Source organism: Montipora foliosa, chromosome 2 (assembly GCF_036669935.1).
Source record: "Montipora foliosa isolate CH-2021 chromosome 2, ASM3666993v2, whole genome shotgun sequence".
Classification (NCBI taxonomy): Eukaryota; Metazoa; Cnidaria; class Anthozoa; order Scleractinia; family Acroporidae; genus Montipora; species Montipora foliosa.
This window is the reverse complement of record NC_090870.1, coordinates 45,527,814-45,551,813: the sequence shown is the minus strand read 5'-3', so window position 1 is coordinate 45,551,813 and position 24,000 is coordinate 45,527,814. Positions and strand designations below refer to the sequence as shown.

Here is a 24,000-nt window from a genome sequence, read left to right as displayed (position 1 = left end):
GATAGTTACATAAATTATAATACATTACTAAAATGACCCGATTCTTATCACAAAAAAACAGTATGATTTATCCCAAAGTCTCAATTAAGTTACTATGGTAACAACGCGCGCACCATTTGGGGAAAATCGGAACGAATATTTGCTGACCGCAGTTTTCTATTTTTAATGCACACAACCCGCAAAATGTGCGCCAAATATTTAAAATGATATTCCAAATAGAGTAATCGAAATCTGGATGACAGTTTTTAATAATCAACTCAGCTTTGAACACATGCATGAATTGAATTTTTCCTTGAAAATAGATCGAGAAATTTTTGCCGCGTGTATCATAGACACCCACACACCCACGTCTCGTACAAGACGTAATTGATAGCAACTCACTCGCATTGTTTTGTAGTCCTCACATTATGACTCAGTCCAATGTTGGGAACTTTCCAAACATCACTCGTACGTATTAAATTCTAACTGTACTCAATCAATTATAACATCATATCTTGTGGTTTCTTATAATAATTCTCTATTTTCACATTCTCCATAATACACTTTGTTTGCCCCTCAAAATTTTCAAATGGTCTCAGGAATATGCAGTGTTTGTTTGGGGGTCAAACAAAACGTACTATGGGGAATGCGAAAATAGAGAACACCGAAATTTCAGAAACTATTATTTATCTTCTTGATGATTATAGAAAGTTTCGTTTTGTGTTTAACTTGAAAGGGCTGAATCATTGGATATTCAATTAAAAACCTCAAATGGTAAAACCTAAACTAAACTCTTACTAACTCAATTTGACGGAGAATTGTACCATCATAAAAGGCCATGTTTTTTTTCCATTCTCTAATTTCACACTCCTCATAACACACTTTATCTGCTCCCCAAATTTTGCATAAGCCACTGCGTATTTCCAAGAGCATTTGAAAACAAAGGTTTATACAAAATTTGGGGGGGCAAACAAAGAGTATTATGGGGAATGTGAAAATAGAGAATTTAAAAATCATATTACTGAACACGTGGCTAGCACTTGAGGCACAAATTCAAATGAAAAGAAAGCAAGGTCTGTCAGGAAAACGAGGACCATAACTTTAATATGAAAATGAGATTCTTCTTTTTGAACTACGGACCTAGAGCTTAAGAAGGGTTGATTTTCACCGGCGGCCCCATCATTAGCAGAAGCAACACGCTCCAAGTGAACTCAATATCGTCTCGACCCTTAGCACGTTTTGTGAGAGCAATTAACATTAATTGACGACAATTAAATTTTTCAACGTACGTTGGTTGTGATAATGCCAGCACCACCACCATAACGAGAAGAGAAAGCATAACTTTAGGGAATCGATGGCGTATACAGGAAAAGCGAGGTAGACTTTCATACACCGTACTCAAATGGCGAAGGAAAAAAGAAGCATTGTCATTCCGATTAAGCCTTTCTGATTTGGTATTGTTATGTTTTCTGGACATTAAACATACCAGCGTATCGATCCTTTGTTGGGTCGACAAATGATAGATACATGCTTGTTAAACATTGCGGGTCGGTCGGCCTGGGACCCATTTCCTCGGGAACAGTCCAGTGGTAGGTATAAGTTCCTCTGGGTGGAATCGCATCATCAGTTTTTTCGTCTCCGGATGTACCATCCTGATATAACGCTCCTTCGTTGGATTTGTTGAATAGAACACCGATAGGATGAATGCTGTAGTTTCTTGAAGCCTGTAATCGCCCGGTCAAAAGAGTACTGAGATACGTCGCAGTGCTATTGTAAATCCCAGGCAGATCGGGCTTTAATATCGAATAAGACTTGTAAAATGAATGGGAGAAATTACGGGATTATCTTCCTGCATTATGATTCAAAGGTAGCCATAGGAAGTGAATACTGCGTAACCCTCAGAGTTCAATTTTTTACAATCGTACTTTCTTCTTTTCAGTCTTTTCTACGTTCTCCTCAGCAAACCCGAATCCTTCACAATTTTGACATCAAGCATGCAATTTAATTAATCTGCATTGCTCATCTTTCTCTGAAGCTTTTATTAGCCCCCTTTATAGCCTCCCTTACCGAAATCTCAATACCGTGACTACTTTTCTACCAACGACGTTTAAGTTTTGAGCTGATGTTGAACGTTCAAACCCTTCAAGTTCAATTATGATATGTCAAAGACAATAAAGACGTTACCAGAAAATTGTTAATTGCATTATGTGTGACATCTGGTTTTCAATTAAACGAGCCAAATTAAATCAGACGTGCTGAACCGACTCTGGGTCTGTTTTATTCTCTATTTTCGAATTTCCCATAATACACTTTGTTTGCCCCCCAAATTTTGCATAAACCATTGTTTTCAAATGCTCTTGGGAATATGCAGTGTCCTCAAGAGCATTTGAAAACAATAGTTTATGCAAAATTTGGGGGGGCAAACAAAGTGTATTATGGGGAATTCGAAAATAGAGAATTGTTTCATATTCTTGAACATTTTGGCATGATTTCAGCCTCGACATTCTTATAAAAAAAAGGTTCTTCTGACAAAAAAAAGGTAGGTTCGTCAGGAACAAAGTATTTTGATCTGTTAATGGGTTCTTCAAAAGAAAATTAAACAAAGACAACTGACCATGTTTTTGAAGACCACTTGTATGGTATCACCAACTGCACCGCGAATGACAGGGCCGAGGTACCCAAGATGTAGTTGGTCTTCAGTCCTGTTCTTCAAAATGCTAAACGATTCGTCCGTATACTCGAAATACAGAGCCTTCTTGTAGGTGCCTCCAATTCTGTCGTCTGCTTGAATGAAGTACTTTGATGACTCGCTGAATAACAGGATATTAAATATATATTGCACCCTAGACTCATTTCTCTCATTGTCCAGCACCCCTCCCTCCCCCTCCCCCTCCCCCTCCCCCTCCCCACCACCCCCTTGTTTTTCTTTTTTTACATAGGGCTTAGTCTCCACAATAAAAAAGATCGGGGAATTAATATCCCGCGAAAAATATTATCTCGAAAACAAAAATTCCCATGAAGTGATTTGAAACCGCCCTGGTAATAATGACTCTAAAATACCTTCCTGGCCGGGTGAGTGATTCCCCTGTTATTTTATTCAAACCACTAGGTGCATAATTCCACAATTTTTCCTCAGCGGCTATGAAGTATCTTCGGATAGTTCCACCACTAGGCATCGACGTAGTAGCATTACGGGCGCATTTGTTTACTTTGAACAGAGTGTACATTCCTCCATCATAGCTTCCCGTCACCATGCAGTTTAACAGCCAGGTTCCTGCGTTTACAGTGTTCATGTTTGCTGTCAAAAATGTCGCGGGCAGAGCAATCGCAATGCTTTGCCGGTGATGATCAATGGTGAAAATCTGTCCATGGAAATATGCTATAAAATATGGACGAATCGTCAGTTCATTTACAAATGGATAATGGGACCGATAAGTTGATTAAAACAATTTAAGATTCATTGACTTCAAAATTCGGTAGGGTGTGGGAAATTCATTATACATGCCAAAATTGAAGCTGGACAGCATCGCTGAAGCCCCAAATCTCAAAGGATTTCCTATCAGTTGGCTACAGGTGCGTACACAGGGTGAAATAAGACGTTTCCGAAATTCGGAAAAATGACGGAAACACGATACATCAACTTTCCGTTATGTTTCCGCAGGGCGGATACAACGGGAAACTCGATAGAGAAAAACGATCATAATGTTTCGCGTTTCCGCAGCATTTCCGCTGACTGAAACGCGTACGGGTGTTTCATTCGTGTTTCCGCAAAACGGATTCGCTCTTTATGGATGAACGAGTCCCTCGAACATTTAGATAGAGTAATTTAAAATCGACGTTACCTTTTGTGAAATTGAAGCATGAAGTAATTCTTATCTAAGCTGTTTGAAACATGCATAATAAGTAGATAACACGTACAGCGTATAAGGCGTTTCCGAAATTCGGAAAAATGACGGAAACACGATACATCAACTTTCCGTTATGTTTCCGCAGGGCGGATACAACGGGAAACTCGATAGAGAAAAACGATCACAAGGTTTCGCGTTTCCGCAGCATTTCCGCTGATTGAAACGCGTACGGGTGTTTCATTCGTGTTTCCGCAAAACGGATTCGCTCAGAAAATCGAGATTTTTTTCCAAGGGGCTTTTCTACTTTCGGCAAAATGAAATGGCGCCAGTTCAGCGTACATGTTTACTACTGAATTTGCGCTCTAAACAATACCTGGACAATTGTTTTGCATCATGCAAATACATCAATTTTTCATCAAAAGAAGCCTGGACAACCTCGGAAATTCTCGGGAAAGATAAATATATATACATGGTGCATACATACGGCTTGTTCTATAAATATCTTCCGAAAACGAAGGGAACCGAATGAAGGCTACGGATGAAAAACTTCATACAGCATCATACATCTCACTTAATCGCGGTATAGTTGGAAGCAAGGAAAGCGCTAAATATTAGGACAACCGATAAGTTTTATTAGTACTTACAGGATTACACCAGCCATGTTTGGAACTCAGCCCAAAACCCCAAAACCTCTTAGGATCCAAAAACCTCTTTGTGAACCTACGAAAATTTAGCTTATCAAACGAGTTGATAAGGGAAAACGCTCTAAAGGTCAACGACGCAGCATCACAGTTTAATTCTTAAGAAACTTAAGCCTTAATTCCTTTCTTAATCAGGGGTTTACTTATTCTAAAAAAGTGATCTTGAACATGTTTCAAGACCAGAAACACCCAAAATACGTCCAAGACTCGCAAAATTAAATTCGATTCAGAAATAACCTCACTGAGTTTAAAAATTTTGCTATCAAGCTTGTAAGTGAGAAAAAGCCTTTGAAGCAAGTCCACTTGACGCCTAGGGGTATATGATATGATAAAATTACTCCCATCTTCCTAGTCAATGACCCTCAAATGTAAAGGGTCGCGTATACCGCTCGCGCAACGTTATTTTAAATCACGCGTTAAAACATCAACCCTACTTAATGAAGGCTTAAGAATTAACCGAAACATTAGCCAAAACGTCCTAAAAAACCACCCACACGTATATATTACAAGTCAGTTACAAGCATTAACATTTTCAACAAGGTATAGTATAGATATACTTTATAGTGTCTCCTTGATCTTTGTTTTAAAAACCTTTGACATCGGAGACCCAGGGGCAGTTAGTCAAAACCGGACGAAGGAATCACTAGCATTATGAGGACTGGCAAAGGTCCGTCGTCCCGTCCTGGCTGGCTTCCCCAGGGGTTACCGAGAATGAAATCATTTGTAATACTTGCAGCCTTCTACAAGCCTCGTAAATATCTATCCAAGTTTCAATTGAAATGCAAAGATACAGACGGAGTAATACTGGGCCGCAAAAAGATATATCGGAGTCAAATAAAGAGGACACACGATTACACTGTCAATGTTCTGATGCTTCCTATTTATGGCAATGAATCGCGAAATGAAAATGATACAATCTTCTCGAAACGCTATCTGAAGAACACCAATATTGCTTCGCTTAAACTGTAACTTTCACATTCACTCTTCGACATGAAGATCAGTTTATCGACCTTTGAAACCTTCTCCCATTTTGTCCTTACCGCGCATGATTGCCTCGTTTTTGAACCGAGGTCAATTATAATTGCGCGCCTTTTGAATCTTGCTATTTCGCTGTTTGGTCGTTCTCTTGAAGTCCTTCGGTTTCGGCAAAAGATAAAATGGTTTCACGGGAAGGTTGCCCAAGTACTAGCAATGCTAAAGTACAGCAAAAAAGTGACCCCGAGTCCCATGGAAGCCGTTTTGAAAGAGCTGGCTGAACTGAGGTCCGTTAACCAAAAGCTTAACGATCGTTTGGACGCAATGTGCAAATCAAAAGCGAAGAAGAGTCTCTTCAGTTCCAAACAGCGCTCGTCGACGTCGGTTGATCCAAGTTGTTCCGTAAGTACTGAATTGTAGTTTGCTGCAATCTTATTGTTTTCAGTCTCGGTCAAATTAAGTGAACTCCAAAGAGTCCTTCGTTCAAAACTTTTTACTGCATGCGTTGTAATCAATATATGAGTTTTACCAAGAACGTTTATTGTTACATTATGATTACAGTACTGTACCGAGAAAAATCTTACCGAGTAAGAGTTACAGCGGTTGTGAAATTAATGTATTTTCATAAGAATTGTGAACGAAGATATCACCTTAGTGCTTTAGCGGCAAAGTTTATATGTTGAGGTTTAGAGTTACGTGTGTTCCTTTAAGCCAGTTTGGAGCATTTCTGCGAACAAGTACTTGTATGACTCTTTTTATTCTCCTACGCGTTTCGTGCGACAGAGGCTCACTTCATCAGGGATTTTTTATTCCCTGGCAAGGAAATAGCTCCATACTGAATATTAAGTTCATGCGAAAGGATGTGTGATAAAAATGATGTTCAATGCAGGAGTAGCCTGCGAGCAAGCTCTCTTGGGGGGTGAGCCACCCACCCTGCAAGAGAGCTTGCTCCCAGGCTAATGCAGGAGATGCCACTTAGGAGAAACTAGATTTGCAAAATTTCCTGGGCGGCATTCTCCCATTCCTCCCTCGAGGCCTGTGCCTTTGAAGCTAAAAAACACTCCCTATTTTCCTTCAAAAGTGGTTAGAATCTGTGGGACTTGTGCACCTCTCATTCACTTAAAGGTATGGTGGACATTGTCCTGTGTCACTTAAAATGACTGACATCTCGAGAAAGCCAACCATGGTGATTTTCTTTTTGCGTTTATATAAAAGGATGCTGTCAGAAAGACCTACAGAGAATTGAGGAAACAGAGGGAGGATTTTGCAGGCTTTCTGACAAGTGCCAGGTTGGTAAATAGATGCTCCCTTGTCTATGCTATACAAAATCACAAATACAGTAATCTTTCAGAAATAAACCATGGTGGGAACCAATGTTCACCATCTTGCAGAAGCCGATGCAACTACATGTATGTCACATACAGCTGTCCTGGACTATTGTTAGTGGAATTCTCTGCTGTCCAAAAATTAATGTTCACTAAAATTTAACCAAGTTCAGAACCTAGGTATCCAAACTTTATCCTCTTTCTTTTTTGGTTTTTCTTTCCCTTTTTTTTTTGCCTGACCACTTCCGGATGATAATAATTTTTCTTGTATGAGGAGTCAACTGTATTGGAAATTACTGTAATTAAATACACCTCTCTCTCTCATTGTGGTATATGTAGTCCCAAATTTCTTTGGGTGGGCTGTGCTAAAGCTGCATAATATATCTCCCAGACAGCAAAATAACACTTTCGTCAATGCTGTACAATTTTCAATATCCAATGAATTTATTCATTAGGGTCATGCAAATTGTACAAATATAGAGAGTTTCAAAGAGAGTTGTGACTTAACAATTGGCTTTCATTGACAAAAGTCAGGCTGCCCATCTCTGAGTGGGCTGTGCCAAAGCTGTTTATCCATCTTTGAGTGGACAAAATGGCACTTTTGTCAATGATGTCAAAATTTTATTTTAAAAGTATGATTTCATTGAGATTAGGTTATGCCAATTATATTGTCAACTGAGTTTCCAAGAGAGGTTTGACTTAACAATAATTGGCTTTCATTGACAAAAGTCAGGCTGCCCATCTTGGAGTGGGCTGTGCCAAAGCTGTTTATCCATCTTTGAGTGGACAAAATGGCACTTTTATCAATGATGTCCAAATTTCATTTTGAACATTATGATTTTGTTGTGGTTAGGTTATAAAAAATGCAAATTATATTGCTCACTGAGTTTCAAAGAGAGTTGTGACTTAACAATTATTGGCTTTCATTGACAAAAGTCAGGCCGCTCATCTCTGAGTGGGCTGTGCCAAAGCTTTTTATCCATCTTTGAGTGGACAAAATGGCACTTTTGTCAATGATGTCAAAATGTTATTCTAAAAGTATGATTTCATTGAGGTTAGGTTATGCCAATTACATATGTATATTGTCAACTGAGTTTCCAAGAGAGGTTTGACTTAACAATAATTGGCTTTCATTGACAAAAGTCAGGCTGCCCATCTTGGAGTGGGCTGTGCCAAAGCTGTTTACCCATCTTTGAGTGGAGAAAATGGCACTTTTATCAATGATGTCCAAATTTCATTTTGAACATTATGATTTTGTTGTGGTTAGGTTATAAAAAATGCAAGTTATATTGCTCACTGAGTTTCAAAAAGAGTTGTGACTTAACAATAATTGGCTTTCATTCACAAAAGTCAGGCCGCCCATCTCTGAGTGGGCTGTGCCAAAGCTTTTTATCCATCTTTGAGTGGACAAAATGGCACTTTTGTCAATGATGTCAAAATTTTATTTTAAAAGTATGATTTCATTGAGATTAGGTTATGCCAATTATATTGTCAACTGAGTTTCCAAGATACATGTAGGTTTGACTTAACAATAATTGGCTTTCATTGACAAAAGTCAGGCTGCCCATCTTGGAGTGGGCTGTGCCAAAACTGTTTATCCATCTTTGAGTGGACAAAATGGCACTTTTATCAATGATGTCCAAATTTCATTTTGAACATTACATTGTGGTTAGGTTATAAAAAATGCAAATTATATTGCTCACTGAGTTTCAAAGAGAGTTGTGACTTAACAATAATTGGCTCTCATTGACAAAAGTCAGGCCGCCCATCTCTGAGTGGGCTGTGCCAAAGCTTTTTATCCATCTTTGAGTGGACAAAATGGCACTTTTGTTAATTTTAATGATGTCAAAATTTTATTTTAAAAGTATGATTTCATTGAGGTTAGGTTATGCCAATTATATTGTCAACTGAGTTCCCAAGAGAGGTTTGACTTAACAATAATTGGCTTTCTTTGACAAAAGTCAGGCTGCCCATCTTGGAGTGGGCTGTGCCAAAGCTGTTTATCCATCTTTGAGTGGACAAAATGGCACTTTTGTCAATGATGTCCAAATTTTATTTGGAAAGTATGATTCCTTTTAGATTGGGTTATGCAAATTATATTGCTCACTGAGTTTCAAAGAGAGTTGTGACTTAACGATAATTGGCTTTCATTGACAAAATTCAGGCTGCCCATCTCTGAGTGGGCTGTGCCAAAGCTGTTTATCCATCTTTGAGTGGACAAAATGGCACTTTTGTCAATGATGTCAAACTTTTATTTTAAAAGTATGATTTCATTGAGGTTAGGTTATGCCAATTATATTGTCAACTGAGTTTCCAAGAGAGGTTTGACTTAACAATAATTGGCTTTCATTGACAAAAGTCAGGCTGCCCATTTCTGAGTGGGCTGTGCCAAAGCTTTTTATCCATCTTTTAGTGGACAAAATGGCACTTTTGTCAATGATGTCAAAATTTTATTTTAAAAGTATGATTTCATTGAGGTTAGGTTATGCCAATTATATTGTCAACTGAGTTCCCAAGAGAGGTTTGACTTAACAATAATTGGCTTTCATTGACAAAAGTCAGGCTGCCCATCTTGGAGTGAGCTGTGCCAAAGCTGTTTATCCATCTTTGAGTGGACAAAATGGCACTTTTATCAATGATGTCCAAATTTCATTTTGAACATTATGATTTTGTTGTGGTTAGGTTATAAAAAATGCAAATTATATTGCTCACTGAGTTTCAAAGAGAGTTGTGACTTAACAATAATTGGCTTTCATTGACAAAAGTCAGGCCGCTCATCTCTGAGTGGGCTGTGCCAAAGCTTTTTATCCATCTTTGAGTGGACAAAATGGCACTTTTGTCAATGATGTCAAAATGTTATTCTAAAAGTATGATTTCATTGAGGTTAGGTTATGCCAATTATATTGTCAACTGAGTTTCCAAGAGAGGTTTGACTTAACAATAATTGGCTTTCATTGACAAAAGTCAGGCCACCCATCTCTGAGTGGGCTGTGCCAAAGCTTTTTATCCATCTTTGAGTGGACAAAATGGCACTTTTGTCAATGATGTCCAAATTTCATTTTGAACATTATGATTTTGTTGTGGTTAGGTTATAAAAAATGCAAATTATATTGCTCACTGAGTTTCAAAGAGAGTTGTGACTTAACAATAATTGGCTTTCATTGACAAAAGTCAGGCCGCCCATCTCTGAGTGGGCTGTGCGAAAGCTTTTTATCCATATTTGAGTGGACAAAATGGCACTTTTGTCAATGATGTCAAAATTTTATTTTAAAAGTATGATTTCATTGAGGTTAGGTTATGCCAATTATATTGTCAACTGAGTTCCCAAGAGAGGTTTGACTTAACAATAATTGGCTTTCATTGACAAAAGTCAGGCTGCCCATCTTGGAGTGGGCTGTGCCAAAGCTGTTTATCCATCTTTGAGTGGACAAAATGGCACTTTTGTCAATGATGTCCAAATTTCATTTGGAAAGTATGATTCCTTTGAGGTTGGGTTATGCAAATTATATTGTCAACTGAGTTTCCAAGAGAGGTTTGACTTAACAATAATTGGCTTTCATTGACAAAAGTCAGGCTGCCCATCTCTGAGTGGGCTGTGCTAAAGCTTTTTATCCATCTTTGAGTGGACAAAATGGCACTTTTGTCAATGATGTCCAAATTTCATTTTGCACTTATGATTCCTTTGAGGTTGGGTTATGCCAATTATATTGCCAACTGAGTTTTTAAGAGTGGTTTGACTCAACAGTAATTGGCTTTCATTGACAAAAGTCAGGCTGCCCATCTTGGAGTGGGCTGTGCCATAGCTTTTTATCCATCTTTGAGTGGACAAAGTGGCTGAACTTTTGTCAATGATGTCAAAATTTTATTTTGAAAGCATGATGTTACATTGCTGAGATTATGCAATTTAAGGTTTTATCTACTACTGAATTTCAAAGAGAGTTGTGACTTTACAATTGGCTTTCATTGACAGAGTAGAGCTGTTAATCCCTCTTTGAGAGTTAAAATAGCACTTTGGTCAATTGTGTTAAAATATCATTTTGAAAATATGATTTCATGACCTTGGTTTAAGATAATGATTCTCTACTTCTAGCAAGCATAATTACATCTTACAAAGCATGTTACACTGTACATGTACTTCATATCCAAATGGTACTTCCAATGATTACACCCTCTAGCTAAGAGATGCCACATAGGTGGAAATTACCTTACCTGCATGTTCATTTTAATTTTAATCATTTGATTTGCTTTGTCTTAAACCCTTGAGATATGACCATGAAGGGAACAAGAAGATTGAGGAAATTATTGTCAAAGAAATCAGAGGAAATTAATTTTTGGAAAGGAAAAATGGGTCAAGGCAGAGATAAAAGGTACAGTTCATATTAACACATTGCATTTTTGTGCAGTACCTCTCCAGGGTATTGTAAATCCTATGTCTGTCAGGTATAACAAAACAGAAGGCAATAGTCTGTCAAACTGCCCTTCCTTAGAATACAAAAGAGCACATGAATTGCGAGTAAAACCACCTCTTCACACCAATTATTGCTTCCATTCTTTTGGCAATGTAAAAAGGATGTTATTTTCTTATCTTCCCCTTCCCCACTGTTACATCTCTTAGAAGTCATGGTACGTTGTATCATGGTTCTGTACCTTTTTTTGACAATGGTGTGCGCCATGTACATGTAGAATAATTGGTGTTGGCAAATCAGTTGATGTAATTTCTATTGATAGCAACAAGGGCAATATAGTGTGTCTGTGATTGAAATAATGATCATGAGAAGACAAATGGCTTGCACAGATACAGTGTATGTCCAGGATTGACCCAGGATTGATATGTCCAGGATTGATTAATTAGATGCACACCGATTTCATTAAACCTCATGAAGCGTCTCCTTGGTCTTCGCCCCAGCTTCAACACCACTCAAGTCTAAGACTACAGACAATTAACATCATAAAGTGTCCCCTATACTCTTATCTTCAAATAAAGATACACAGCAGTAGTTACCCTAACCTTAAAATGACGCTAACCCTAACTTTTATCTTAAAAAGATAGAAAATGCTTATACTTAACGGGAAATTTCGTGTTGGAAGTCAAAATTCGACGTGCATTTCATTAGGGTCAATTCTGGACATGCATTGGTGACAAGAGTAAATTAATGGAAATGCACTATCCATTTATACAAAATGTATATAAGTATCTTATAATCAATTGTCCATCGCATGGTAGTGCAACCAATCCCTTCTATGGTATTTTAAGACAGGTTGTTCATGCTACTCTGTTTTTTTTTTTTTTTTTTTTTCTGTTCATGTTGTATACAGTAAGAAAAAGATTTTGTTCAAATGTTTCATCTGATAGTTATCTATTGTTGGGTTTTTAGAAATTGAATTATTGACTAGAAATTGTGCAAAAAGCAGCACTCTCCACACAGGACAAGGACAGAGCAAGAGATTTGCTAAAACTAGACATTGCTGTTGAGTTTATGTCATCAGAGGAGAGTGATGAAGATGGAGGACAAACAAGTGGACCCTCTGCAAGGGATGTGAAACCGCTACAGTGGGAAAGGAGCAAATTACGCAATATTAAAGCAGTCTTGGATGCCACTTACAAGGCTCATATGAGCAAGAGGCAGCAAAGAACGGCAGCAAAAGTCACAAGAGTGGCTGGTCAAAATATGTCAAGCAGACCTCTGCCACAAACCTACCCTTTCTTGGCTGGGCGATTGACCCAGAGTTAAAAGTCTCCTTAGTTATTATTTATTTTCTTTTTTTCATTTCATTGTACGTTTAACTCTGCAACACACTGTATTTTTTTTCAACTCAAATATCTGCTGGCACATTGAAGCAGAGTAAGGGCAAGGTGCTGTATGCAACAGTGTTTGTAATGGTTGCTATGCTGCAGCACAGTAACTTTAGCGTGGTTCAAACGTGGTTTAGCGTGGTAGCCATAGATGCAAGAAGAATAGGTTTTTCCAGTTTTACAGGTCACTGTACAGATGTCAACTCAGCAGCATTTTTTCTGTACTTTAGACCATTTCTTATTATTGTAATATTTGGTTTCAATGAATTGACGTCAAGTCTGGCAAGAAGGGGACATTTGCAGGAAGGCATCATTTGACTAGAATTACCACAATTAATTCTGTTTATCCTAACTTATTCAAGTTTCAAATCCTAATGGGGTTAAAACAACAATAGTGCTACGTGTAATTACCACGAGGAAAGCAAGGTCAGAATGATTCTGATACCGTGACTCGTATTCAAATATTATGATGTCATCATGTAAATATCCCTTAAAGTTAAGGGAGCTGAGCCTTTGTTTGATTCATATGTCCAGATGAATATTAATATATGCATTGGTTAGTCAATCATCTTAGTAAAATGATGACTACAGTACTTAGTTATGGGGAAGACCATTGAAGTAGAAATGTATTTCCCATAACAGAGCATCGTGTTAACCAGCCAATAGAGGTTGTAAGGCTGCTAAGTTATATCAGTTACAATCACATCAGTTTAAGGACGTTCGCGCTAATTGTTTGTGCGCAACGTAACTGCGCAGGTAACGCGACTGTAATATGTCACGCATTACTTCGAGCATTAGTGAAGTTGAGGTTTGAAAACCTTTGCAGAAACCGCGGACGATAAGTCTTGCACAGCGTTGGATAAGAGAAGATCGTGATCAGTCAAAATTGATTAAAAATATTTAGGAAAGTCAAGCAGACTACTGCACGACTGATGCTCGCGTTGTTTTTATCAGTCGTGCACTAGTCTACTTGACTTTCATAAATATTGTTCAAGCATTAGTTAAAATAACATGGCGACAAAAACGCCGGGGAAAAAATTCCCGGCCGGCAAAAGAATGGCACATTTTTTTCCGAATCATCATGAAACGTTAAAGAGAAGTGAGCGGGAGGATGGATGGAAAAGCTCTTTAAAAGGTGTACGTAGCTGCTTATCGAGTAGTGGCTGAAAGTTTGGAAAACTCGAGGACGAACCGTTGCGTAAATTTAACGGGGCTGTTTCTTTTTTTAATGTTTTTATTACCCTACGAACTTAAGTTCAAAATGAATGTATGTTTTTGAAGTTCTTATCCTTTACTTTCGTGAAAATAGAGCAGTATTTTCGTCCTCGTTGGCTTGAATAGTGCGGACCTGCGTGGAAAAAACCAGCGATTAAATTTCACAAAAACCACACTCCAGAAGACGAGCATGACGGCAATGGGGAAATATTATACAAAACACTAACCAAATGAAGATGACGACTGCTTAAAACTTCGTTGCTATGCTCGAGAAAGCTTTGTTTTGGGGTAAAAACCTTTCATCCCTTCAACGATCGATCCTCTCTTATGTTCCAGTCCTTCTCCGACAGGTCACGCAAAAACGTGACAAACGAAGTTTTCCAAGAGCTTCGTAAAGTCACATCGATTTTACTCCCTTGGATCATCGGTGACCCCTATTTTTTTAATCATGAATCACTTACTCTACTTACTATCTACAAAATATGATAAAATGAAAAAAATCTCACCTTAAGAAGTTATCTTTTTTTTTAATTTTCTTTCCTCGTGCCATCGAATTCCGGTAGTGGTTGCAACGGATATAGGTTACGAAAACGCTCGTCCAGGATGAACTCTACTGTTTACGACATCCCTAGCGGCATGAAATTATCTTAAAATCCCACCCCTAAAAATCTATGCACGGAAACCTTCACTCTAACAGTTTATTTTTAGGATTTTCGATGGATGAGCAGATGAGGCTACCTTTCGTTATTATGACAGATTTATCGAAATTAAGGCATTTTTCCACTGCCATTTTCTCCGAAACGAAGTCGGTGACCCCCAATTTTTTTTATATTTTTGGAGTAAGTACTTTATGACCTAACTCTATGCGAGAATTGAAGAAAATCTCACCTTAGGAAGATTTTGGCGCGAACGTCCTTAAGGCATTACTTTATGTCCATTCTGCACTATGCTCTCTCAAATGCGTGTAGACATGTCAGTAATCACTTTAAGTATCCTTTGGACAAACGAAACAATTGGATAAAACAATCGTCTTGCTATTTTTAATGTAAACGATAAGCAAAGTCTAAAGCAAAAAGTAAAGAAATGATAGGACAGACAAAGGAACTCAAGCGTGGATGAAAGTTTGTTGACAAGACTTTCATCGATAAAACTTAAATAGAGAGTGTGTATTGTAAACAAAATTCGAAAAATCTCGAGCAATATTTGAAATTAATAGGTATGAGTGATTTCTTCATTCTCGAAATTGAACAAGCCGTTAGGTGCGAAAAATAGAACATTTAACTATTGTATGAAATTGCTATTTATTATATTTTGGTAATATCGATTTATATGTACAGAAAATGAAAGATAATAGAGTAAATGATACTGATCATATCAATTCAGATAAGATACTATTGAATCAGAATTTTTAAAGATTTCGGAGGTAAAGTCAAGAAATTTTTAATTCATTATGACTAGAATTTTTACAATTTTATCAAAGTAGTTTATTATATGCTGTTGTCATCATTGATAAAACGCCCTCTTGATAACCTGATAATAAAGCATAACCTTGAATGAACTGAGTGTGCATATGCAGTGGGTCTAATGATGTTTGCCAAGTTTTACCTTGTTTTTACGTAATGTGAGGTTTAGCTACGCGTTATTGTAGAGTTCAATACCGCGCGATCATGACAAGGAAGCCCCTTTCAAAGTTAGTGGCTTATAACTCGCTTTCTTTCCACCAAATGCTTCTCCAGGAAAAGCCAACTCTCCGATTGAAAAATAAGGTTAAGTTTCCGAACCGCAGAAATTCAGCGGATTATCGTGTGTCCCTTGTATTTACGAGTTACGGAAACATGACGGTTGTTAGTAATTCCGTGGTCACGGAAACCTCGCGGATACACGAGTTTAAGGAATGCGTTTCCGCGAAGCCGCAGTCGCGGAAAAGTAACGTACACACGTGTTTCCCGCTTCGGTTATCTGGATTTCCGTTAGCGGAAATTCAAGATTCCGAAAGGAATCCGTTACAAAAACGGATACGTAAACGCTTGTTTTCACCCTGTGGTATAAGTGGCATGTCACTTCTGCAGCTCTGCTGTGCCTGTAATAAACAGGTTTATTCAGTTAACTGTCCAGTTAATCGAGGATTCATTCCGCTGTTGAGAGCAGAAACAGAGTGCACTGTTTTCCCGTTTATGTCGTAACGGAGCCAGAAGTCCGTAATCCAGAGGTAGCAATCTCTCTCATTTGGCCTTGGCGCATCAGTTTACCGTATTATCTAAATTAGAATACAGGTCCCGCCAACATAATGGCCAATCAGGTTGAGCGTAATGACCGCAACGCTGCTGGTTTGGTCCGCAACCAAAAGCCGGTCGAGCTAAATGAAAGCACGTGCACGTGCATGTGCACGTGCACGTGTTTCCCCCCGGAAAAATCTAGCATCAGCCGCTCTAAAATTAGATGATATCATAAACTGTTTGGCCGCATTGCATTGCAGATCGAGACTTTCGAATTATGAACTTCTCACGGAGTTGATAGATGTCAAAACATTCCTCTTCTGATGATACCTTTTCCACCAGAAAACAGAGAGTTAAGGCAAGGGCAAACAAGGCTCTTCAATGCGTGACTTTGTGCTATCATAAGTTTTATCCCATCTCGTGTACATCGTACAGTCTGGGAAATGAATAATTTTCTGCCGTATGCTCACCTTGTCATCAGTACCACAGATTTGGTCATTTCACGTCGTTGTCTTTCAGAGTATGGCAAATATTCCCCCTTCTCCTTCCCCCTTGGCTTGCCCCTCCCTACTTTCCCTCTACCCCACAAAAAATTGATTTCATGCAGAAGGCACCATACCTGAATGAACATCGGAGTCAGTGCCAATTCCATAGATATGCCAAGCAACTTTGTCACCAAGACACGTTTCTAAGCCTTCTAAATTGCCAAACACGCGGCCATTTATCGAGGACATTTTATTGCTCTTTACAAATGCTCCGTCCGTTTTGAGCTTCATAGCTCCGTCTGGATCCGAACAAAATCGCTTGATATTTTCATCAAGAAGCCAGCTTTTGTTCTCGTCGAAAACGGTAAAAAGAAGGATAAATTCTTTATCAACGTCTGCTCTAATCCCAGACAAAGGATCCAAGGTTCCTTTTTTACAGGTCAGAATCGCTCCTGTTTTAAAAGAAATACGTTAGAGCTTTATTTTTACTCGATACATGGCAAAAAATGCGTTTACAAATTCTATCCGGCGTCATTGTTTTCATGAAATTAAGTTAAATGCCATTTAACTGCGTCTTTTTAATTGCAAAGACAGTTCGCATTAACAGGAAAATGTATAAACTAAAGACTTGAAGGGTTGCGACTCTCTAACAGCAACAACTATTAGTGAAAAATACACAGAAATTAATGAATATCATCATCGAGTTGAAAGAGGACGGTTTACTTCGATATGAGAATGTAACATTGAGCTTCTCTCTTTTTTTTTTTGTATTTTTTTCGTTTGGTCATCTTTTCTTAGTTTCTGTAGTCTGAGTTTCACTAAATGTTATGGACAGCCATGTTGAGGAGTTATATACCATGCAGAGGATTAAAAAGCTAAGGATTCGATTGGTTGCACCACTGTCGGGCAATTCGCTCTTTCCCCTTTCCACTGATTGCAACTCGCTCACAGCCATTATCAAACTAACCCTGTTGTTTTTTTATCTTTTAGCTCTTGTTGTTGTTAGTGTATTTCCTTGCAAACTTGGTGATACTTACCAATCAATCCGGTGTTGATATCTTCTTCAGGACTCAAATGTGAATGGTACGCCCACATCAGGCAGTTCTCGTCATCTTCAGTTGGCGCGTGATTGTCAGGAATGCTCCAATCATAAACACGGCTCATATTTGGTTGTACATGATCGTCCCCTTTCAGGTCTCCCTTTGTGTGGTCATCATAGAGAGCTCCTTCCGAGCCCTTGTCATAAAAGACCCCATGTGGGTGCATGGTGTAGGGTCGGCTGGCCATGTTCTTGAAGTGAATTTTGATAGTATCTCCCACTTCACCCTTTATTACCGGGCCAAGAACACCCAAATGTTGGGGATGAGGAATCTCCTTTGTGAATGTTTCATCTGTAAATTCACGATACAATACCTTGCGATAAATTCTTCCAATTCGTTGAGGACCTGATTCTGTATATTGCGCCGCATCACTGCAGAAACAACAGAATCACCTTAGACGATTTCCTAGGCCACCAAGAAAGAGTTTGTGAAGAAAAGTGCGCACCGGATAGCATTGAAATTCGCTCAAACACAGCGCTGAATTCATCATTTTAATTCGAAGAGAGACTGAAAGAGTCAAAAGAAGCTGCAAGAGGGTCGCCCCTTCCTCGCCCCTCGTCCCAATCCCGATCTACCGGCTACGTGCTTTCAAAATGGCGGCCCATTACGAACACGTTACAAACGTTGGAACAAGCGTGCGCCTGCCAAAAAAAGCCTTATTTGCAGGCTAGAGTGAAAAATAAACGCAACGCAGTAAATGCAGTCTCTTCCGCCTTCCGAAGAGAATTTTTTTTCCAAACCCGGCTTAGCCACTTTTCACGGCCCGGATACGAATTCAGGACGTTCGCGCCAATTGTTTCTGCGCATCCTTACTGCGCACGCAAATGCACACGCCACGTCATACACGAGCGCGCGCGCTAAGTAATAAAATGAGAACTGATAGGGCAAAATGCCATTGCTATAGCTTTTGCCTGCATTTAACGGTCTTGGGACGTTCGGTGACCCCTATTTTTCTTTCCAGAAACGGATTTGATTCACAACTATCTCCACGTTGTCCAAAAATGAACAAAAATCAATGTGGGAAGTTCAAAAAATTTCAAGATTTCTGCTCACGAGACATCAAATCCTGCCATCTTGCGGCTGCAAGGCGCGTGAAACTGTGGTCGTTAAATGCGAAATTGATCTTTAAGGGAACCTCACCACTTGACTAAATTCACTTAACTAGTCCACTTAAACAATATTTGGCAGAGAAGATTTCACTTCAAAGATTTAATTGCAATATATTTGGGTTTACAGACACTGGCCTTATTCGATAACGAAGCCCGATTTTGTCACATTTTGGGTGTTTTTCCGGACATGTTCTCTCCAAAACGAAGTCGGCGACCCCCTAATTTTTTTACATTTCTGACATAACTAACTCATCATCTTACAGTGGTAAAAGTTTCAGAAGAAAATCAATGTTGAAAAAATTTCGCGCGAACGTCCTTAAATCAACTTTTCGCTTTTTTCGAACGCTTTGCGTGTCTGCATATTCAGTCACATCCATGAAAACGCTCTCTTTCAATATTAAAACACAAATACAAAAACAAAGAATAAACCAAGCGCTTTGACTACATATAGCAACGTTTGATAACTCTTTTCTCCTAAAATACTGTTTAGTCAAAAGCGCTTGACTGGAAGGATCTAATTGTTTGCTCATCACCTTCAAAGTTACGGAAAAACTAGACCAGGCAATTTTGACACAAATCACATTAACCGTTCCAAGAAGCAATATAAAGCTCATCTTCTTCTATATCAGACATCAGTTACAGAGCAAATTCTGTACTCTGTACAGTCTTACTCTTCAATACTGAAAGAATACCATATACTGTCAGTGATGCCGGGTTTTTAATTTTTTCAAATATGTTATGCTTCAAACTTAATGTTACAAAAGTGTAATGAAAAAATATAACGATGGAAACCAATATTACAACAAGTATATTACTTTGCCCATGAAGAGAAATAAAAAAATATAAAAAGCAAAGAAAAAGGGGACACCTACGAATTTCATGCCACAGGTCGACACATGGCAAAAGCTTATCCCACCGAAAAGTCTTTAAGTTTGTTACATCTTGCTGTAATTGTTCTTTATCTCAAGTATTTTAGTACTTTTTGGCTCGAGTTCTTGTCCCCCTTTTTATCTCTGTAATCCACTGGTTCAACCGAAATTACTGTTTCTTGTTAGATTTTCATCTTTTCAGTTCTTTGAAATAGCCGACAGCCAAATCGAAAGCTTTAGATCCAGTCCTTCGGATGCCTGCGCACCGTGTGCTCGTCAGTGTAGATTTTTACAATGACTGCAAAAATCTCGCACGTTCATTGGCTAATTTTTACTGTCAATAAGCGGACAGACACATAATTTATAATTTATGCGATAATAACGCGATATTGCTCGCGTCAGATTGAAGTTTCCGCGAATATTTTATGAGTTTTTTTCAATGGGATGTCAAAAGGCCAAGTGGATGTTATGCATAACAAGGCAAGTTCGGGCGATCAAGTCGCGCGTGTGACCCGTTATAAATATTTATTCATCAAATATTCCCGAATCGTCAAGTATCACCACAGAAGACAAGAACATCATCCTAAAAGCTTATTCTACACAAAAAGTAGGTTCTGGAGGTAATTTTGAGAGTGTAAATCAAGTTTACGGTAGACGATAAATACAACCTCACGAGGCAAGGTATATTTAATTAAGTTAACACAACAGAAAGAGGCTAACCTCATTTTGACACGAAAATGCTTTACTATTGCCATAAAAACTATCCAGTTAAGATCGCATATTAGAAAACATGATGAATATTCGTAAAGGGCACCCTTTCCAGCGAAATATTTTTTGAAACAAACAACATATTTGCTATTAGAGGCAAAAACCCCTTCCTATTTCATTACGTGCGTGAAGACAAAAAACTCAATCGTGTTAAATTACCATACGTAATTGCAGCAAAATAAAATTCAGGCTCAAACCCTTTCCATGAAGAACCTTTTCCTTGAATAATGAAGCAAAAAATAGACGACAAGCTTTCTTTCAAATAATTCTTGGCTGTCACATTTCCAATTATTTTTTTTACCTGAAGACTGTGCAGATACAAATAACCAGACAACAGAGATCACAGAGCCACTTAAGGTGTTCGATTCGTTCTCTGTCTTTGTTGAACCCATAAGTTACCAGAGAATTTTCCATTTGCTTTCAGTGTTTTACATAACAGCACACTTGGTAGAATATTAGAAATACAGCTCACTTTGATTTCGGCTTGACGGGCGATAGATTGTTGTCGAAGTCCATTACTCGTCACTTTTAAGATTTCTGATATTTATTTTTCACCGCCTGTGTTGTTTATCCAATTGACTTTCCATTATTGAGCTCCATAAGGGTATATTTTGTTTAAAGATCCACTAAGACGCCATTCGCGTTACAAGACTTTCGACGCCACTGCAGGTTAAGTTAAATATTCTACTGTGTCCACCGAGAAATCTACGCATTTCCACTACCCTCTCGATCCTAAGAAAACACGCGCAGAAGGCTCTATGCACAAAGACACCACTTAGCAGAGGAGTGACAGGCAAGACTTTTACCGACACGGAGAAAAAAAAACGAAAAAAAGGAAAACGACCAAATATTACTCATTTTCCGACTGGGATTGCCATACTGGCAACCCAGTAATAACAGGACAGACGCATGAATTTATAATTGAATACATAAAAAAACCATTACGTCATCCATGGAATGTGTCGACGTTGCAACTTTCATTGGTAGGGAAATAACCACCGTACTAAAGATAGCCGTGCATAATGTAATTCTTGAATTATGTGACTCGTGCGACTACTTTGCTAGCCCTTTACTCGTGTGAAAAAACAATTAAATTTAATCGTGACCTTTAAGAAAGAAAGCTGTAAGTTGTGAATACTGTTATTATTGTATCGTTCATAGCCATACATATCCCAAAGATCGTTCCAGATTAATTAAGACCATTACGTCATCGGAGATTTCACAACGGCTTCGACTGATGGTGCAATCGGAGGGTGCAATCGGAGATTTCACAATGGCTATAAATGATAAGTGCAATAAGTTCGTGTGTAGTCGTTGTTGTGCTACAGATTGATCAGGCAATTTTGTGCCTACAGTAAACTCGAAACTGCATTTGGAGGCGTTGTCATCAAATTGAATGTTAGCGGAGCTCCGAGTTAAGAAAATATCCGCACGACCGTATATATATCGTCTTCGATCTGCAATCCGCGATCGTCTGCGATCATATGGAAACCACTGTAGAAGGGTAACCTGCGAAACTAAAAACCTTATGTAACAGATCACGAACAGATGTAATCTGCAATGAATACACAGGAGGAACTAAACGACGTTTAAAGGACAAATTTCTGAAATGTCCCATGCAAGATTTGCCGTGTAACTTTGTCTTTGAACTTATTCGAGACAATTGTAGATACAATTATCGTGCCATCATTATAAAGTAAACAAAACTGCCGTTGTTGGCGCAAAGGTGAAAATTGCTGCAGTTGTGCATCGTTATCCTGATATCGACCCCAGAACAATTGCCTCTGACTTGTACCTCTGGGGTGCCATAAAAGAATTATCTGAGCCGCGATCTCAGGAACCGGGAAATTTGATCGAAAGCCTGAATTCATGAGTAGTTTAATACGATGCTCACCGGTCTTGTTCCAGTTGGATGCCTTTGACGACGTTCAAACCAGTTGGGGCATAATTCCAATCCCTCTCCACAGCCGCAATGTAGTATTTACGAGTCTTCGACGAGGCAGATCGGAACTCAAATAGAGCCATTATTAAAACCACCCATGAAACAATCCATTTCGATTTGACCGCCATAGCGGATGTAAGCTGAACACTCACCGGATCCTAAAGCTCATTTCCAAGACGAGGCGTCGAGCAAAAGGGACTGATTAAGTCAAAGAGACCGCCCCACCCGTTTTTACTGACAATTTAAAGCCAATTAGGGCATGAAACGTATTTTTTCCATTCCATGTGTCCACTGGACAGTGAAAACTGAAATATTTTGTAAATCAAACAGTCACCCATTGAAACTAACTATTGAGTAACCCTGCGATGCTGATAAATGCATCTCGGTTCCAAGCGTGACGGAGCTAATGAAGTGTTCAATCTCGAAAGAGCGTACTTATTAAAAGCTGATAAATATCTTTATTCAACTACGTAGGATAAGCACGCTCAAATTCGAGATTTATAATAGGAAGCATTCCTAAACGAATAGCTCCGCAGAAATTTCTCCACATTCTTAGCGTAAAAAGTGTCCCAGGGAAAATAATTGGGGCTGTCTGTCACTCAGACAATGTGCGGAAAAAGCATATTAATTACGAGGGCTGTCGAAATTGGCGGAGAAAACAATATAGAACAGAAACAATGGCCTCCAACTTTTACCACAATATATAGATAAGTAAACACACTATTCTTTACTATATATCACAGTGGGCAACATGTTGATTGCAGAAAAGAGTATTGACGTACTTTAGATGGATGTCAGTTACACTGTGAAATGTTTCGTGCAACCATAGTTAATAGATGCAGGCTGGTTATGAAACTCGACAAGTTTCTTTGTTTCATGTTTATGTTCGCTTTTTGGCCTTGACCCTGCGCAAAACCTGACAAAAACACGCTTTTTTCGGCAGGATAACCAATCAAAAGCTTCGACTAATTTACTCAAATTAACTTGCGAACCAAAAACAAAAGCTTGTGCAGGGTCACGGTCGGCTCAACATCTAATAGACCAATTTCGATATATTAAAATTCAGTCCAAAACAAAAGGCATCATCTCGAGGCTCTGGGGAATAAACTCGTACAAATCCTTATATTTATTCCCCAGAGCCTCGAAATGATGTCTTTTGTTTAGGACTGAATTTTAATATATCGAAATTGGTCTATTGCGACTGTATTGTTCCTGCTTTTGAAATTCCCAGGGTTTCATAACCAGTCCCTAGATTAACTATGGTGCAACTTGTCTCCTAATGTTTTGGCGACATTGTGAAGGGACAAGTTGCACGAAACATTTCTCAGTGTAACATACCATGCAACGGCGAAAATCGTTGCGAGACAAGTTGCAAGAGCCGTTGCCGAAAGTAGAATTAAGTTCTACTTTTCGTGCAACTTGTCTCGCAACGATTTTGGCCGTTGCAGGTTATGTTACACTGTGAAATGTTTCGTGTAACTTGTCCCGCCACAATGTCGCCAAAAAATTGGTGCAGATGTATATTTGAAGGAGTGTAATCTGTGAGTGGTTGCGTTTATCTGGAAACCAATAACTTTGTTTGAGCCTCGTAAATTGTCCGTTGAATTTCTCATATGAAATAGTCGTTTCCTATGTTTTTGCGTCTTAGTAGCCTTCAAAACTGTGATCATGTTC

General features: G+C 38.7%; 1 protein-coding gene and 1 long non-coding RNA gene across 2 annotated transcripts in view; one reads left to right on the top strand and one right to left on the bottom strand.

Annotated features, from left to right (window-relative positions):
- The window catches only part of LOC137993274 (hephaestin-like protein), a 39,792-nt gene extending 16,745 nt beyond the window's left edge, over nt 1-23,047 (bottom strand). Inside the window, exons 1-6 of the mRNA XM_068839017.1 lie at nt 22,279-23,047; nt 17,576-18,009; nt 16,673-16,990; nt 3,040-3,358; nt 2,594-2,789; nt 1,466-1,703 (exon numbers count right to left, since the gene is read on the bottom strand). Of these exons, the coding sequence (XP_068695118.1) occupies nt 1,466-1,703; nt 2,594-2,789; nt 3,040-3,358; nt 16,673-16,990; nt 17,576-18,009; nt 22,279-22,454 (1,681 nt within the window). The 5' untranslated portion in view covers nt 22,455-23,047. The remainder of the gene's footprint in view (nt 1-1,465; nt 1,704-2,593; nt 2,790-3,039; nt 3,359-16,672; nt 16,991-17,575; nt 18,010-22,278) is intronic.
- LOC137993275 (uncharacterized) lies at nt 5,634-12,339 on the top strand. Its single transcript, XR_011121843.1, has 4 exons — nt 5,634-5,905; nt 6,719-6,792; nt 11,093-11,195; nt 12,204-12,339. It is a non-coding gene; the product is annotated as an uncharacterized lncRNA (long non-coding RNA).
- Nucleotides 23,048-24,000: the final 953 nt, after the last annotated feature.